This window comes from Diceros bicornis, chromosome 26, assembly GCF_020826845.1.
Source record: "Diceros bicornis minor isolate mBicDic1 chromosome 26, mDicBic1.mat.cur, whole genome shotgun sequence".
NCBI lineage: Eukaryota > Metazoa > Chordata > Mammalia > Perissodactyla > Rhinocerotidae > Diceros > Diceros bicornis.
The window spans coordinates 2,674,603-2,691,249 of record NC_080765.1 but is presented as its reverse complement, the minus strand read 5'-3'; the positions used below and the strand labels follow the sequence as shown (position 1 = coordinate 2,691,249).

The 16,647-nt window shown below is 42.4% G+C and overlaps 1 protein-coding gene across 3 annotated transcripts in view; it reads right to left on the bottom strand.

The window, feature by feature from the left end:
* The window catches only part of BAZ1B (bromodomain adjacent to zinc finger domain 1B), a 67,468-nt gene extending 56,159 nt beyond the window's left edge, over positions 1-11,309 (bottom strand). For all 3 annotated transcript variants that reach the window (XM_058569001.1, XM_058569002.1, XM_058569003.1), the window contains exons 1-2: positions 10,874-11,309; positions 2,953-3,069 (exon numbers count right to left, since the gene is read on the bottom strand). In XM_058569001.1, the coding sequence (XP_058424984.1) occupies positions 2,953-3,069; positions 10,874-10,980 (224 nt within the window). In that variant the 5' untranslated portion in view covers positions 10,981-11,309. The remainder of the gene's footprint in view (positions 1-2,952; positions 3,070-10,873) is intronic.
* Between the last annotated feature and the right edge of the window lie 5,338 nt (positions 11,310-16,647).

The window sequence follows — 16,647 nt, the reverse complement described above, 5'->3', positions numbered from 1 at the left end:
CCTTGCAAAGTAAAAGAATGATGTACTATTTTCCACTTATTAAACTAGCAAAAAAGAATTTTAATTATCATAACCAAGAGGAGCAAGCGATTAGTGCAAAGTAGCACTCACACACTGCTGGGTAGCCTGTTTCAAGTCTTTTGGAAAGCAGTCTGACAACAATTATCAAACCCGTCATATGTGCACAAAGATATTCACTGCTGGATTCTAGATGGTAGCAGAAAATGGGAAGGAACCTAAATGGAGAGTTGTTAGATATCCAATTCTAACCAGACAGTTTAATATTTGTGTTGCAGGGCAAAGGAGAGGATCAGGCATTAAAACATTCATCGAATGCAAGTATTAGGTTTATTATCATATTATAACGTTCTCAATCACTCTCTGTGGTGTTCATAACTACAAATGTTCCTCTAACTGACTGCTAGACTTACAGGCTCTTATCATACTCCCTTACAATTAATTAACCTACCGAGTTATCTGGTATTTCCCAGTCACAATCAATAAGCTTCTAGTCTCCCTGCCTTTATTAAGGCTGTTACCTTTGTCCTCTCCCCACTGTCCTCCCTCCCAGCTTAATCATTCCTCCAAGATGCCCTCAGACTTCCTTAATTCCATGAGGTCTTTCCTGGCCCCTATAAATTCACTCTCTCTTTCCATTAAGCCTCCCAGTCACTCAGGCTTAAAACTCCATTGTCTGTGGTTATTTCTGGGGAGTGAGGTTGGACAATGATGTTCGCATTCTTTTACTAACTCCGTATTGTTTACATTCTTATAACAAGTATGCATTACTTTTATAATCAGAAAAAAAGATTTCTATTTTGAGTAAAAATTGTAAAATTCCAGTCTTTTTCGATAATTCCTCCCATCATCTCCTATATTGTTAGCTATCAAATCACATAAAGCACTCCCCATGTGTGTTCTTCAGAACTTGCCTCCGATGTAATGGATTCTAAAGTCAAAGAAGTTTGAAGGGTTTCAAGACTAAACCACGCTAAAGTTTCTTTATTACAGGTCTTCTGAAATCTTTAATATGCTAACGTGTATCATGACTTTTCAAGAAGAAAGTCTGTAGTGGTCTTCCAAAGTTATGGCCAAACATCCTCTTTTCAGGAAGGACTAGAGAATTCATCTCATTCTTTCTATTCCTAATGATGCCATGATTCCCTACCTGAATACTTTCCTAGCTAGCCTACATAGACTTCCCAGCTGCCTCTTTCCTCTCTAACTCATCCTACACACTGCTTCCAGATTAATCTTCTCAAAGTCCAACTCCAATCACCAAAACTGTCCTATGTGCCGCTCCTGTTCAAAAATTATTGCTGTCCTCACATCGTTCACTGAGTTAAATACAAACGTCTCATCTTTTCTTCTACAATTTGGCACAAACTATCTTCAAGTGTCACCTTCTTCATGAAATCCCACGAAGTTTTCCCTAACAACTCCAGGTTCGTCTCTCTAGCCTCTAATTCCCACTGTACTTTACCTCTTTGTGTGCAGGAAAGCAATTTATTTTCACTTTGAAACTGAATTCTCTTATTTGTTCCTAACAGTTTTCACTTGATTCTTTCTGGGTTTTTCAGGTATATAATCATATTACATGCAACAATAACTGACCTCCTCCTTATTACTCTTTATACTCTTTATTTGTTATAGGTTAATGGCTATTATCTTTTATTTGCACAGACTTTTCACACACATAACTTTGTCCCAAAAAGACATCCAGAGAGGGTAGTATAATCTCTATTTACAAAGAACAGTTAATGCTTATATAGTGCAGAGGACTGTGCCTATGCACTGTAACCAATTCAAGAATAAGTCAAATATGAGACCTGCCCTCAAGAAGTTTATAGGCTACTACAGGGATCAGCAACAGCCCATGCACCAAATCCAGCTTGCTACCAATTTTTATAAATAAAATTTTATTGGAACACAGCCACTCCCATTCATTCACGTATTATCTAAGGCTGTTTTCACTGTACAACCTCAGAATTAAATAGTTGAGACAGAGACCACATGGCCCACAAACTGTAAAACATTTACTAACTAGCACCTTACAGAAAAAGTTGGCCAACCCCTGGTCTAGTACACTAAACAAGGCATATACATAAATAACACTAATCTAAAATGGAACAACGTAAGTGACCCAAGCAAAGAAGAAACAGACACCAGGTTAACAGTCGTGACTAATTATTAGTCAGTGATGGAGCCATTACTAGAACTTAGGTCTTAACTGAACCTAGTGCTCTGTTACACTAGTCAAAGAGCAGAATAGTAATAGATTACTAAATTGTATGCTCTCTGCTTATCTGCTATCAAGAGAAGACAATGAGAAGTCCACAGAAAAAGGTTCTATTCCAAATTCCCAAAAGAGTACTGTTTTATCATCCTTAGTTTCTACTTATCTTTTGCATGCTCCTACTGCCCAAATTCTGAATGTTTTCTTCGAGAGAATACCCAGACAAGTAAGCACTTTGAACATACACAGGATTTTTTAAGACACCTCATTCAACCACTCCACTTAGATAAACTGTCCTCAAACTGTGTATTTATTTTTGACAGCTGCTGTAAATACTGTCTTAAATTTCAAATCACCACAAAATAAAGAAAACTTTCTGCTAATTTGCTACCTCCATATTACTTCTAGATTATACCAGTTTCCTTTGCTTATAACCGCACTTCCAGAGTATTTACAAGGTAAAAGTACAGAGCAAGAACACTCAAAAGCCTGGTAAATACCTAAATAAGTGTACACACAACTATATATTCCACACACCCTGTTACTAGCAAAATACCACTAGGCAAGGGCACTCAGACACCAATACATTATACTAATATAATGTATTCCAATTTATGGCCCATAAATTTAAATACAAATTTTGCTTTATGGTTAATATTCCCCCTGTCCTAATAATGTGAAGACAGTGCTAGAAGGGCAACGCTTCTATTACTTACAGTTCAGCAACTTCCTGTTCCTCCTCCCAGGCCTCCTTGTGTGTTAGTTGACTGCTTCCGGTACTCTTACACGTCCAAATACGTTCACTGTACCTTTCCAAGCGGGCTTCATACTCTCTGTTAGCAATGGCTCAGGAAAACAATGTTCAAACAACAGAGACAACTAATCCATATCCACAAAATATTTACATATACATAAAAAAAAACCCATAGTATCCTTTCATAATGTACAGCATAAGAAGATAAAATTGAAATCAGAGTTTTCAATTGGCAAATCCAAACAAAATGATTAAGACTAAAGTACGATTAGAATGGTTCGTTATGTTTTACAAATAAAATATTACTATTTTAGTACAAATGGGATTTCTTCAATTCACTCAAGTTTCATTTCACCAGACTCACATAGTACTAAAAATCTGTAAGGAAAAATAAAGGCAAAATATAACACAAGTCATAAGGAATAAGAATTTAAGGTATGGGAAATTGTTACACAAGTCAGATACTCAGCAAGTTTAAGAATCAGTTCCACAGTAAGATGAGATGACTAGACCACAGTCTCACAGGCAGTTTGGAATAACCTTGTGCATACGCTAGTGATCCATTTAACAGTCTTCCACTCTACCTTGGAAACATCTGTTGATTCTTAAGGTTTAAAAAACAAATTCCATGAAGTCCTAAAAATAATTTTGATATAATAATATTTATCCAGTCTTCATATCGTCTCCAATAATACCACATTCACAAGTCATTTACTAGTCGCTGTTCAGTCTTCATGAGGGAGATGGCAGAGATTACATAAGTTAGTGCCATATATATGGTAACTTTCCACACCATCTCAACTGGAATTATCTATCAGCTAGCCACATTCCAATTCAAAGGACAAGTAACTAATTTACTTTTATGCACAGTAACCGATGCTACACAAGAAAATAAACTGACACCACAACCAGAGAATTAGCTACCAATCTCTGTCCTTTCCAAGTGATACTTGTGTGTGTGTGTGTGTGTGTGTGTGTGTGTGTGTGTGTGTGAGGAAGATCGGCCCTGAGCTAACATCTGCCAATCCTCCTCTTTTTTTGCTGAGGAAGACTGGCCCTGGGCTAACGTCCGTGCCCATCTTCCTCCACTTTATATGGGACACCGCCACAGCATGGCTTGACAAGTGGTATGTCGGTGCGCGCCCGGGCTCTGAACTGGCGAACCCTGGGCCACCGCAGCAACCGCTTGGGCCACCAGGCCGGCCCCCCAAGTGATACTTTTTATAGTGGTTTAACTAAAAGTATCCAAACAGCTCCCTCTATAATACTACCTCACAACTAAACAAGTGATTCATTTTTAATATATGGAGATTCTGGGTCTTCCAGGGTTACCATCAGTGAAAAGACAAACGACAGGGGCAAATCCACAGGTAATCCAAAATAGCAGTTTTAGCCAATAGTATAAGTACCTTCGCCTACTATATCATTCTCCAGATCTGCCAAAAAGAAAGCAATGAGCCTATTTTCCTCATCAGGGGTGATGCTAATATAAATGATGCAACAAAATAGAGTACCAGTAAAAACCAGGAGTCAGACTTCCATAGAAAGCTATGTAAATCCAATCATTGAAAATTTATAAAAATCTATAGAGAGAGAAAAGAAAATAGTATGGCTTCTATAGGGTCATTATCACAACTAACTAATCAACAACATGGATGTGTTTTCTGCTTTTGTCTATCTGCCTGCACTGGCGGAGGGGATGTAAAATAAAGACAGAAAGAATCAGTACGTGGATTTATTTAAACATTCAAAAAGCTTGATAACATTCTAATACGTTATTTAGCTACACTAAAGAAATTCACTATGTAATCAGAGAGAATATGATATTAGCAAATACGTCCTAAAGAGAGAACATTAAGCTTTTATTATTAGTTGTTATTTTAAATACCAGGAATAATGTGCCCAGTCCATTTTCCTTAGATCTAGACCCATACAGCCAACACCACACAAGATTGGAATCGCCTAGATGCCTCAGTGATACCTCAAATCCAACTTTTTCTAAACTAAGCTCTTATTATGCCTCCCCCCTCTCAAACTTGCTCCGTAACAGATATTCCCAATCTCACCGAACAGCCCCAGTGTCCCAAATCAGAAATCAGAGAATCATGCTCATCTCTTCAGTCCCTAACTGCAACCACCTATATTTTTCTCAATTCAGTTTTTTCTCTCCAATAACAGAGCCTAAATCTAGCCTCTGATCCTCATTTCTCACCTAGCCATTACATTTTAAAACATGTTAATTGGGGCCGGCCCTGTGGTTTAGCGGTTAAGTGCGCATGCTCCACTACTGGAGCCCGGGTTTGGATCCCAGGCACACACCGAGGCACTGCTTCTCCGGCCATGCTGAGGCCGCGTCCCACATACAGCAACTAGAAGGATGTGCAACTATGACATACAACTATCTACAGGGGCTTTGGGGGAAAAAAAAGGGAGGAGGATTGGCAATAGATGTTAGCTCAGAGCTGGTATTCATTAGCAAAAAGAGGAGGATTAGCACGGATGTTAGCTCAGGGCTGATCTTACTTACAAAAAAAAAAAAAAAAAATTTTAATTGGCCTCACTGGTAATCCCCTTCTTCTCTAGTCCCTTGTGCTACTCACCCTAACATCCTTTTTCCTCAATTTTGTTTGTTTTTAAACCTATTTCTCTTTCTGAGTCCGTAAAAATCTCATTTTCCCTCAGGCCCCCTGAAATGCAAATATGTTCGCACTGATAAGCAGTCCTCTGGCTCCTACAGTACTGAAAATCACCCCACCAACCAAGATTTTGTTGAGCTTCATTTTCTGTGATTTTTATTATTTTAAGAAGAAAAAAGGGGGAGACATTTTTTTCCAAACCAAATATATTTAAATACCAAATTACGGTTTTTCACACAATGAAATTCCCTTCTACCCTGATAGATATCTTTCCCACCCTCCTTTGAAAATCACTGCTATCAGTACAGCATTATCATTCTGGGTGACCTCATCCATTCCCACTTCAATTACTATCTATACGCTAATAATTTCTACCACCAGCTCAGTCTCTCTCTGAAGTACACTAGTAATATTGACATCTCTATTTGAATATCCACAGCAACTCAATATAAGAACGTCCAAACTAAACATTTCACTTCCCATTCCCCCCATTCCCAGTCAAACAAAAAGAAATAAACTCTTGTCCCTCTTCCAGGATTCTCTAAAACCAAGAATGACACCACTAACACCAAGTGACAACCAAAATATTATCCTTGACTTCTCCCCCAATCAATCACCAAATCCTGTCAAATCTATCTAATTTATTTCTGAAATCCATCTAAACACTGCAGCCACAATGACCTTCCTGACCTAAAAGCCTGCTTCTTTCCCATTCAAGTTTTTCAACAGCCTCCACTAAATTTAAGGCAAAGGCCACACTCCTCAGCCTATCTCACAAGGACCTATGTGATGCAGCCCTTTTCTGCATCTCTCACCACAAGGCAACTCCATCTCCATTCCCACTTCTTCACTCCAGCCATTTGAAACTTCTTTCAATTTTTTAAAATCAAGAACCTTCACATTTAGAAACTCTTCAAAAAACATAGCCCCCTATTCTTCATCTAACTAAATTCTAATCATCCTTTAGATCTCAACTTAAAAGTAACTTTCCCCAGGACACATTCCCTGAACTCTGAAATATGGCAGATTGTATTATTCTTTCCACATACTCACCCCCCTTCTATAAGAGGATTCCATACTGGGGCTTTGGGGGGAAAAAAATAAATAAAATAAAAAATCTTTAAAAAAAAAAAAAAAGAGGATTCCACACCTCTACCCACTGCCATGTGGCCTGCAATGCCTCCTGTGAAGAGGAACGTACATACCCTCCCAGTGATGCTGGGCTCGGCCACATGACTTACTTTGACCAACAGATGTGAGCAGATATGATAGATGCCACCTCCAGGAAGAAGCTGAAAAAGCAATCATGGTTTCCTTCAGCTCTTGCTGTCACTAGAAAAGCACATTGCACACAGGGACTGTTCCTTCAGCCTGGGTCTTGGAATAAGAAAAATGTGTCTTTCCTTTTTTACTTTTCCTGTTTTTTCAAATGTGGACACTAGAAAAATTTTACTTACATGTGGCTCACATTATACTTCTATTGGACAGCACTATAAACCTAAGGTTTACATCTAGGAATGAATGTCTTCTGACAATAACACAAAGTGTTTGACTATTCATCTAAATTAGATTAATTTCAAAAGTCTAAAACTGAAATTCCTACAACCCCTAACATTGGTTATTTTTAAGTTTATGTAACTATGTTCTGGTTATTACTTTGACTTATGTTAAAAGAAAGCAAGAGAAAAAAATGAAAATCAAAGGAGAAAAAAAAGCCCACTAGAAGGATATTGAGTCAGCTGCCTCTAAATCCTATTTCAGATTTTAGGTTACCAAAATAAGTCACTCACTCTCAAATAACCACTCAGAGCAAACGCCAATTGAGGTTTTTATGTTCCAACGACTGCTGCACATATAATTGCAGGCAAAATGTCAAAGTAATTCTCCAAAGGCTGTGTAAGCTATAAATGATAAGATATTTTCAAATCCTAGACTATCTCATTATGCATCTACTTTTTCATGAGTTCAAGAGCCACCTCCTTACCACAATATGCTGCTTCGTTTTCTTTAGCCTTGTAAGGATTGTTTCTTTCAATAAAGTACTTGATAGCCTGAAAGGAAGTGGCCCAGAAAAGTATGGAGGTTTTAAATAAGTATAACTATAGCCCTAAGAGTTCTAAGTGAGGTGACAAAGTGCCAACTCAAGATTTGCTTTTTATCCTATTTTCTTCTTTGGACCAGTTATGAACTTAAAAATAACTCTAATCTGGTTTGTTACTTTAAAGAAATTAAATTATAAAAATCAACATAAGAGCTCAGTATTCCAATTGTCCAATAAAATCCTGTCTTGCAACTACAACTTAACTTCTTAAGTCACGCTCTAGCCATGTTTTTCTAGGCAAGTCAAATTATTCTTGCCTAGAGGGGCCGGTCTCGTGGCGTAGTGGTTAACTGCGAGTGCTCTGCTGCTGTGGCCCGGGGTCCGGATCCCAGGCGCGCACTGCTTGTCAGGCCATGCTGTGGCAGCGTCCCATATAAAGTAGAGAAAGATGGGCATGGATGTTAGCCCAGGACCAATCTTCCTCAGCAGAAAGAGGAGGATTGGCAGATGTTAGCTCAGGGCCAATCATTCTCACAAAAAAGAAAAAAATTTTTCTTGCCTAGAGCCAGAATAACTGCATATTCTAACAGCCCCTCCTCATTACACCTCTAAAAGTTCTCATATATTGATGCTACAAAGGTTATGAACCAGTTGTTTCTAGGCTTTAGAAACTAGGATAATTAAAGCAATACAACAAAAATATTAATCTACAGCAGGCTACATATAGGTTCAGTTCCTCCTTAAAACCCATCTTGACTTAAAATACAGTCAGTGTATCATCCTATTATCAAATAATCACATCAAGAATTCATTTTGATATAGTTAATTTTTCCGACTAAGATCTAGTGTCTTGCCTGTAGTACTACCCTAGGAAGTAATGTACCATAGAGTCAAAGCCACAGTACAATAAACATAATCATCAACGTATAACACCCAATCATTAAATGTGTGCATCATTCACAACCACCACTGTAAGCTTAATAAAGATGTATAATACCTTAAAGAACATACCAACGCTCACAGCTTTAAGTCAATAAAATATCATACAAATTTGCTATAGAATATACACGCAATCAAAAGGCAGGTATTAGGAGAAAATTAAAGTATCAAATCCTATGAAAAACATAATTATAAATATAAATTAAGAACTGGAAATAACAATACCTCAAACGCAGCCGTTACCCAACCACATACTTGTTCTCCTCTATAAAATCACTAATAGTCTAATAAAGAAATATGTCAACCTGCCAACCACACAGCACAACTGTTTAAAAACCATCCTCAAAGTGCTTCCACTTGTGGAAATTCCCAAGGGAGCAATTTCCCCCCAATATGTAATCCATTTAAGAACTCCTTTGTTAAAAGGGTTCTAAATACTGGTACGGGAAATTTTTAAAAAATGAAGGTTTTTATTAAATACATACCAGTTAAAAAGTTTCAAATTCCACTTGTCATCAAGAGAAACTGCTCATATATATCATTATATTTCAATGATTTTGGTAAATGATATGAAAAAGCCTGTGCTGCCAGTTCTAAATTAGCTCTCTACAGCCATTTTTTACATGGCTTAGTACCTATTACAGACTTAGAACTTGTCTCTTCTCTACCCCATGTTTCTCATACTCCACTAGAACCAGACCTGAAAAATTAACATCTGACAATATTAGCATGTGAATAACCGTCACCTGCTCAAAAGATGACATTTGAAAAGGACATGGCAGATTCCCACAACTAAGTTTTTACTCCACTGATGTTTTGGAATGCTATAAAAAATTTTTAAAAGTCGGGCATCTTTAGAATAATGCTGGATTTTTTAGTAGAGCTAGAGTTCTTCTCCGGAGCAATCCAAAAGTCTCAACAAGACGAGAAAAAGAACCAGATTACGACCCCCACCCCTCCCTTAAATGCACCTTATTTTATACCACAAACTGACACGAAAAGTGGACTAACATCATTAAAAGTGAAGGAGTAGCAGTCCATGTTCCTTTTTGATTTACTTACAGGGAGAAAGGACGAAGAGCACTGGATTCTCCTCCAGACTCGCATCATTTACAGGGTGTGACCTTTAACAAGTCAACCTCAACTTTCTGGGCCCACCTGGAAAACCAGGCAGGAGAACCTGACCATCTCCAAGATCCATTTCACCTCTGAGATGCTATAGTTCTATTTCTTCAAAAGCCTTCCCACAGCATGGACTCACTTTCCAGGTCTCTTCGTATGTAAACACCCAATATTCACAAACTGCACTCAAACAAGAATGACGTTATCCTATAAAGTATTGCATTAAAGGGAGGATCAAAGAGAAATGGAATAATATCGCTCACATGGGCACTTCTTCCTATACAGAAGTAGAAACTACTAAGAAGTCAAGTCTTTCCAAAGGGAAAAAGCTGATAAAACGAAATACTAATACATTAGCCGTCACTCTTGAAGCTTTCTGTACACTAAAGCAAGCTCGATTCAGAAAGCTACTTTTTACACTTAAGCTTCACAAAGGACTCATCTGGCATCCACAAACAAAGTAAATCAAAGTCGTACCACTTTTAAGTAAAAGACTAAGCTTGTGCAAGACATCTTAAACAACATTAGAAAAGAGAATGCTCATTTAAGAAAAGATGCTCCTTCCTTAAAACATCGTGCATAATTTTACTTAAAACCAAATACCAATCTCCTAAATCGTCAAAATTTCAAACCTGTGCATGCCCAGAGAAGCAAGCATCAGCTCCTCCAAGGGAACTCTTCTTCTTCCCTTTCTCTAAGCCTGGGAATTCATTCTCGGTTTTCTACCTCCCGATCCTGTCAGATCATCACCAGCCTGAAGTCCATCCGGGAGGAGAAAACACGAATGCCCCCCAGAGATCGGGGTAAACGCAGTCGAGACTGTACAAGCAGGACCACGAGGCCGCGCGGGCACAATTTCAGCAACTTCAGGTAAAGAGGAAAGAGCGAAGCAACGCCGCTCCCCAGGCACCGAAGGCCTGAAGCCCTGAAGGCGGGGGAAGCGGGGTTCGCTCCCGGCCAGCGAGGCCCGGGGACAAAGTGCGGAGCCGCGGAAGGAGGGCGGGCGGGCCCAGCCCGGGAACGGCGGGCTCGGGCTCGGGCGCAGGCCCGGCGGCGCCGGGCGCGGTGACAGCTGCCGCCGCGCGGGGCTGCCCGGACCCCCCAACCCCTGCGGGCGGCCTGGCCGGCGCGGCCGGAAAGGATACTCCCGGGTGCGGAAGGCCTCCTGGGTGTGCGCAATGGTGAAGAGCGGCTCCTCGCCGGGAAGCGGCTTCACCAGTGGGAAGGGCTTGCGGCCCAGGAGCGGCGCCATCGCGGCGGCGGCGGCCCCGGTGAGCCCGCGGGCGGCACTAGGCCCCGCGGCCCGGAGCGAGCGCAGGCTCCCGGGGTGGTGGGGGAGGGGAGGGGTGAGAGGGCGGCGCGAACTCGGCTCCCTCACCGCCGGCGCGGCCGCGCGAGGGCCGTGCAACGGGACGCCAGGACACGGAACTCCGACGCACGCCGCTGCGCCGCCGGGCAGCCTCCAGCCAACCTTCGCTCCGGGTCCCCGCGGTCGGCAATCACGACTCCTCCTCAGCTGCACCGGAGGAAATTATTGAAAAATGGCGGGAGATTCCCCTCCTCCCCCTCGCCCGGCCAGCGCACACACTAACTTGCTCCCCTGTGGCGCCGGTAGCGAATGCTCCAATTGGCGGAGAGCTGGTCACCGTTCACACTGTATTGGCTCAGAGGCGCTGCCGCTCTGCTCATGGGTCCCGCCCCCTTCCCCAGCCGCGTAGTTGGGTTGCAGCGCACTAGAGGGCAGTATTAAGAGGTGAAAGGTCACGTTATGTAAGCGCTGGTGACAGGAGTGCGGGCCTCCAGCGGCGGAGTTGAAAGTGGAGGACAGCGGGGGACCGAAAGGCCGAGAATTCAAGGAGGTCAAGCCAGAGAAGCCCCCTAACATATAGACTCTGCGCCATCTGTCACCCACGGCGACACCGACATCCGGGCACTACTGTCCGTATGGTGCGCCGGCGGGGGAGGGGGAGCGCGCGGCCAGGGGCTTTGTCTTTCCACTTGTGCTCCGCCCCTTTCTTAAAGGCGCCGCGCTCGGCCACGCCCGGGGATGCGCGGGTGGGGCGGCTGAGAGGAGGGGTTGGCGGGAAACAACTCCAAGACCTTGCCCAAGCAAAGGCCCTACTGAAGGACAGCTGGAGCCCCAGCCTTGCTCACGCCAAAGTTAACTTCTGGACGAGAAAGTGGCTGAGATCTGGATATTAATATGATACTTGTTTCTAGGGGCTTGCTGGAAAGGATAATATAGAAGCTTCTTTGGAAAAATATATTAAAGCACTTAATTGTTGAAGATACACCCATTCATTCTAATGTGCAATGTTCAAGGCCCTGTGCTGGGTGCTATAGGGGAAAAAAATAAAACAGAGACTGCCCTGAAAAAATAAGAGGCACAGATAATCACAATTCTACATGATGTGTGCTGTACAAAATGCACAGTAAGAAGTCAGCAATAACTGTGCCTGGAGAGTGGGGACACCTGAGTTGTTTCTCCAAGCAGACTACACCCACATAGTCCAAAATCTGTTTGGCTATCCAGTACAATCAGAAACACACTCATCAATAATTCTCTACCTATTTTAATTGTCTCCCTTGGTTCAAAGATCTTCAGTGGCCCCAGAACATACCTTCCCAGCCTGTTCAACAGGGCTAGACTGCTAGGTGTCCCTGAATGCAGCATGCCAGTGCCAGATCCTTTTCTCCTTTTCTTCTCATCTTGCAGTGGAAAGTACACTCCCAGTAAAAGGTAAGTTCTAGATCAGACACCACCTCTACAGAGCCTCCTCTGATCACCTAGCAGAGAAGGCAGCTCATCTTCCTTCAGTAGCCATTTCTTCTAAGAGGATTAGAAGCAACCTTCTCAGAGGGTATGGCATTTGAGTTGATTGTGAAAAGGTAAGTAGCACTTCACTAGGCAGAGAAATGAGGGACGAAATATTCTAGGCACAGGGAGCAGCAGCAGACTTGGTAAATTCAAGACAATGTACCTAAAACGTAAGGGATTTGAGGCAGCAAGTATCCAGAGATGAGAGTGGCAAAGGAAGTGATCATCGTGACCACAGCATGTGATGTTTGAACTGGAGTGAGCACTTAGAAGGAATGGCAGTAGTTTGTGGCAGTGATACCAAAGGCCTCGAATAGAACAAGATCAGTGGAGAGAGGCAAACAGATTTGAGAGGCACAGACTGGGTAACTAATGGGATGGACATTTGCAGGACTAGATACCTAACAGCAGACGACACACAGTAGGAACTCCAAAAACATTGAGAAACAATTTTTTGGAAAAATCTGATATTTCCCAAAAAAGCATCTAATTGTACATGAGAATGGGCAACCATTATCATTTCAGCACTTGGGGTGGCTGTGGGCTGGAATCCAGCCTGGTGTTGGTGAAGCAGAGATCTAAAATGGGAGAATCAGTGATGAGCTGTTTCAGCCACAAGAACCATAGGTACCCTGGAGAGCCATCCAGAGCACAGTTGGAAATTCTGAAGACAGAACTGGAAGCCGGATGTGGAGCTTTTCAAACGCAGCCTATCAGCTGGGGCCCCACAAATAGGAGCTGATAAGGGCCTCCTCACATTCAGAGCAGGGCTCACCTAGGAGAGATGGAATTATGGTTGGTTTTATTTTATTCCTTTTTTTTTTTTTTTGCTGAGGAAGATTAGCCCTGTACTAACATCTGTGCCACTCTTCCTCTACTTTATATGTGGGTTGCTGCTACAGTGTGACTGATGAGTGGTGTAGGTCCACGCCCAGTATCTGAACCTGTGAACTGGGGCCACCAAAGCAGATCATGCCGAACTTAACCACTACGCCATGGTACCAGCCCTATTTTATTCTTTATATTTTTCTTTCTTTTTTTTTTTTTTTGGTGAGGAAGATTAGTCCTGAGCTAACATCTGTTGCCAATCTTCCTCTTTTTTTTTGGTTGAGGTAGATTGGCCCTGAGCTAACATCTGTGCCCATCTTCTTCTATTTTATATGTGGGATGAAGCCACAGTGTGGCTTGATGAGTGGTGGCTAGGTCCATGCCCAGGATCCAAACCCTGGTCCGCCGAAGCGGAGCATGCAAACAGCCAGTATGCCACCAGGCCAGCCCCTCTATATTTTTCGATTCATTTTTCTTTTTTTTTTTTAATCTATTGCCAATCTTCCTCCTTTTTTGTTTTTTTCCCTTCTTCTCCCCAAAGCCCCAGTAGATAGTTGTATGTCATAGTTGCACATCCTTCTAGTTGCCGTATGTGGGACGTGGCCTCAGCATGGCCGGACAAGCGGTGTGACGGTGCGCGCCTGGGATCTGAACCCAGGCCGCCAGTAGCGGAGCGCGCACCCAACCGCCAAGCCACGGGGCCGGCCCCCTCGATTCTTTTTTCTATAGTGATTATATGTTAGTTTTACAATACAAACAAAAGTAAAAACTTTAATGTGACTCTTGCTTGGTAGATTTCCTCCATTTCTATAGCTCAAATTTACAAACAATGGAACTGATTAACACAAGATTTTAACATCTTGTCCTAAAGAGGTAAAAAAAAAAAAAAGGGGAGACTAAGTTAATGCAACTCTCAGTTTCCCACTCTAATACTTTCATTGACTCCTGTTGCAGGAAAAACCCTTCTGAGTTCACTCTTCCTGTCCAGTCTTCCATCTCCTAACTCCCAGCTAGCCCCAAGTGGACCACTTCTTCCTAATTCCCAGAATTCGCTATACTTATTCCTACTGACTGCCAGAAATGCACTTCTTTCTCCTCTGTGCACCTGAATCCCACACTTTCTTCCTAATGCCTTTTCCTGATTGTTCCAGCCCACATCCACTTTCACTGAACTCTCAAGTTTTTTAAATCATAATTTTAGCAACATTCGTTGTTCAATGTGTTTTCTCTCCCAACATTTGAATAAACAAATTAATAATAAAGAGCAGAGATTAAAATGTGTAGTTTCCAGGTGTCTGCACCAGACCTTCCACTGCTCAGGTCCGCTGTGGCTGCTTAGCTGCAGGAATAACACTGTCTAGAGAAGTACAGCACATTTCCCTATGCAGAGCTCCACCAGGTAGCTTTACGACGCGAGCTCGGTCAGCAGGTCCTGTTTCTGTGGTCTGTGTCACGTGGAGCTGTGCCCTGCCACACACTCATCTTTCACTGATGCAGACACAAACCCTTGCTTAGACAGTTCCAGCTTCTGGCTGTTCTTTTCCTGCCTGTCCTGTTGGTTCCTCAAACTCAGAACATCCCAAACCCATAGTCTATCATCTTCCTTCCCCCCATCACCTGCTCTATCTGGGTGTTTTCACTTCTTTTAATGGCACTAGCTTCGTCACAACCTCACAGACTCAGCCTTGGGCTCTCCTGAGCTCCACAGCCATAGGGCTGATCAGATACCATCAATTCTTCAATTCTGCCTGCCTAAATCTTGAACTTGCCCCTTCCCGCCATCCCCACAGCATCCTACTTCAGGACTTGACTTCTCGCCAAAACTACTATCATGACTTTCTTCTTTTAAAATGTTTTAAACTACATTAAAATTATGTATTTCTCATAGTAAAATGAACATAGTTCCGAAAAGGACACATTTAAACAGTTCAAAAAAAAATCTCAAATAGTCCTACAAAAAGCAGCCCTGCAGCACTCACCCCTCACCCTCTGCCTGCTCCCCCAGGCATCCGCTTTCAGTTTCTTAAGCTGATTCCTCTGGTATTTACCTCCATATTTCTAAATAACATGTACACCGCTATTTTTTATTTTTTCAGTTTTAAAATTAGCTGTTGACTTTCTTCCATGGAAGATGAGGCCTTAGCCATCCTATATCCCCCGACAAACACCTGTCAACCTGCAAAAACAGAAACCAGTTTAAGAGGCAAAGCATTTATTTGGGATCAAAGAATTGCAATTCAGGGAGCATGGATTCAGGTAGAAACCCAAATAGAGTCCCACTAGGGAGTGAAAGTCAGGGGCTTTTAAAGGCCAAGAAGGGAGGTTGTATTCCAAAGAAATTTTTTTTTTTTTTTTTTTTTTTGCTGAGGAAGATTAGCCCTGGGCTAACATCTATGCCAGTCTTCCTCTATTTTGTGTCTGGGTCGCCATCACAGCATGGCCACCAACAAGTGGTGTAGGTCTGTGCCTGGGAACCAAACCTGGGCTGCCAAAGCAGAGTGCACGGAACTTAACACTAGGCCCCAGGGCCGGCCCCCAAAGAATTTTCATTGGCGTTGGAGGCAGAGAGCTAGTCTTGGCTAAACATTGATTGACTATTGATTCTATCTTCAGAAAGTCCACAATCCTCAGTGTTTGTGATTCGGAAGTCCATTTTCCTGCTGATGTCTCAAACAGTTGCTTGTAAAACAATGGCCGTTTTGGCCCAGTCCAAAGGTTTAGGACAGCAAAGCAGTTTCTTTGGAAAGGCGGCTCCAACTCCATTTTATTTTATTTATTTATTTATTTATTTTTAAAGATTTTATTTATTTTCCCCCCAAAGCCCCAGTAGATAGTTGTATGTCTTAGCTGCACATCCTTCTAGTTGCTGTATGTGGGACGCGGCCTCAGCGTGGCGGGAGAAGCAGTGCATCGGTGTGGGATCCGAACCCGGGCTGCCAGCAGCGGAGCGCGCACGCTTAACCACTAAGCCACAGGGCTGGCCCTCCAACTCCATTTTAAAGATTTTATTTATTTATTTATTTTCCCCCCAAAGCTCCAGTGGATAGTTGTATGTCATAGCTGCACATCCTTCTAGTTGCTGTATGTGGGACGCGGCCTCAGCATGGCTGGAGAAGCGGTGTGTTGGTGCGCGCCTGGGATCCGAACCCAGGCCGCCAGCATCGGAGAGCGCGCACTTAACCCCTAAGCCACAGGGCCAGCCCAAACTCCATTTTAAAATGGCTCCGCTGTAGTCAATTTTTATATACCACATACATATACAAGCATATTCTC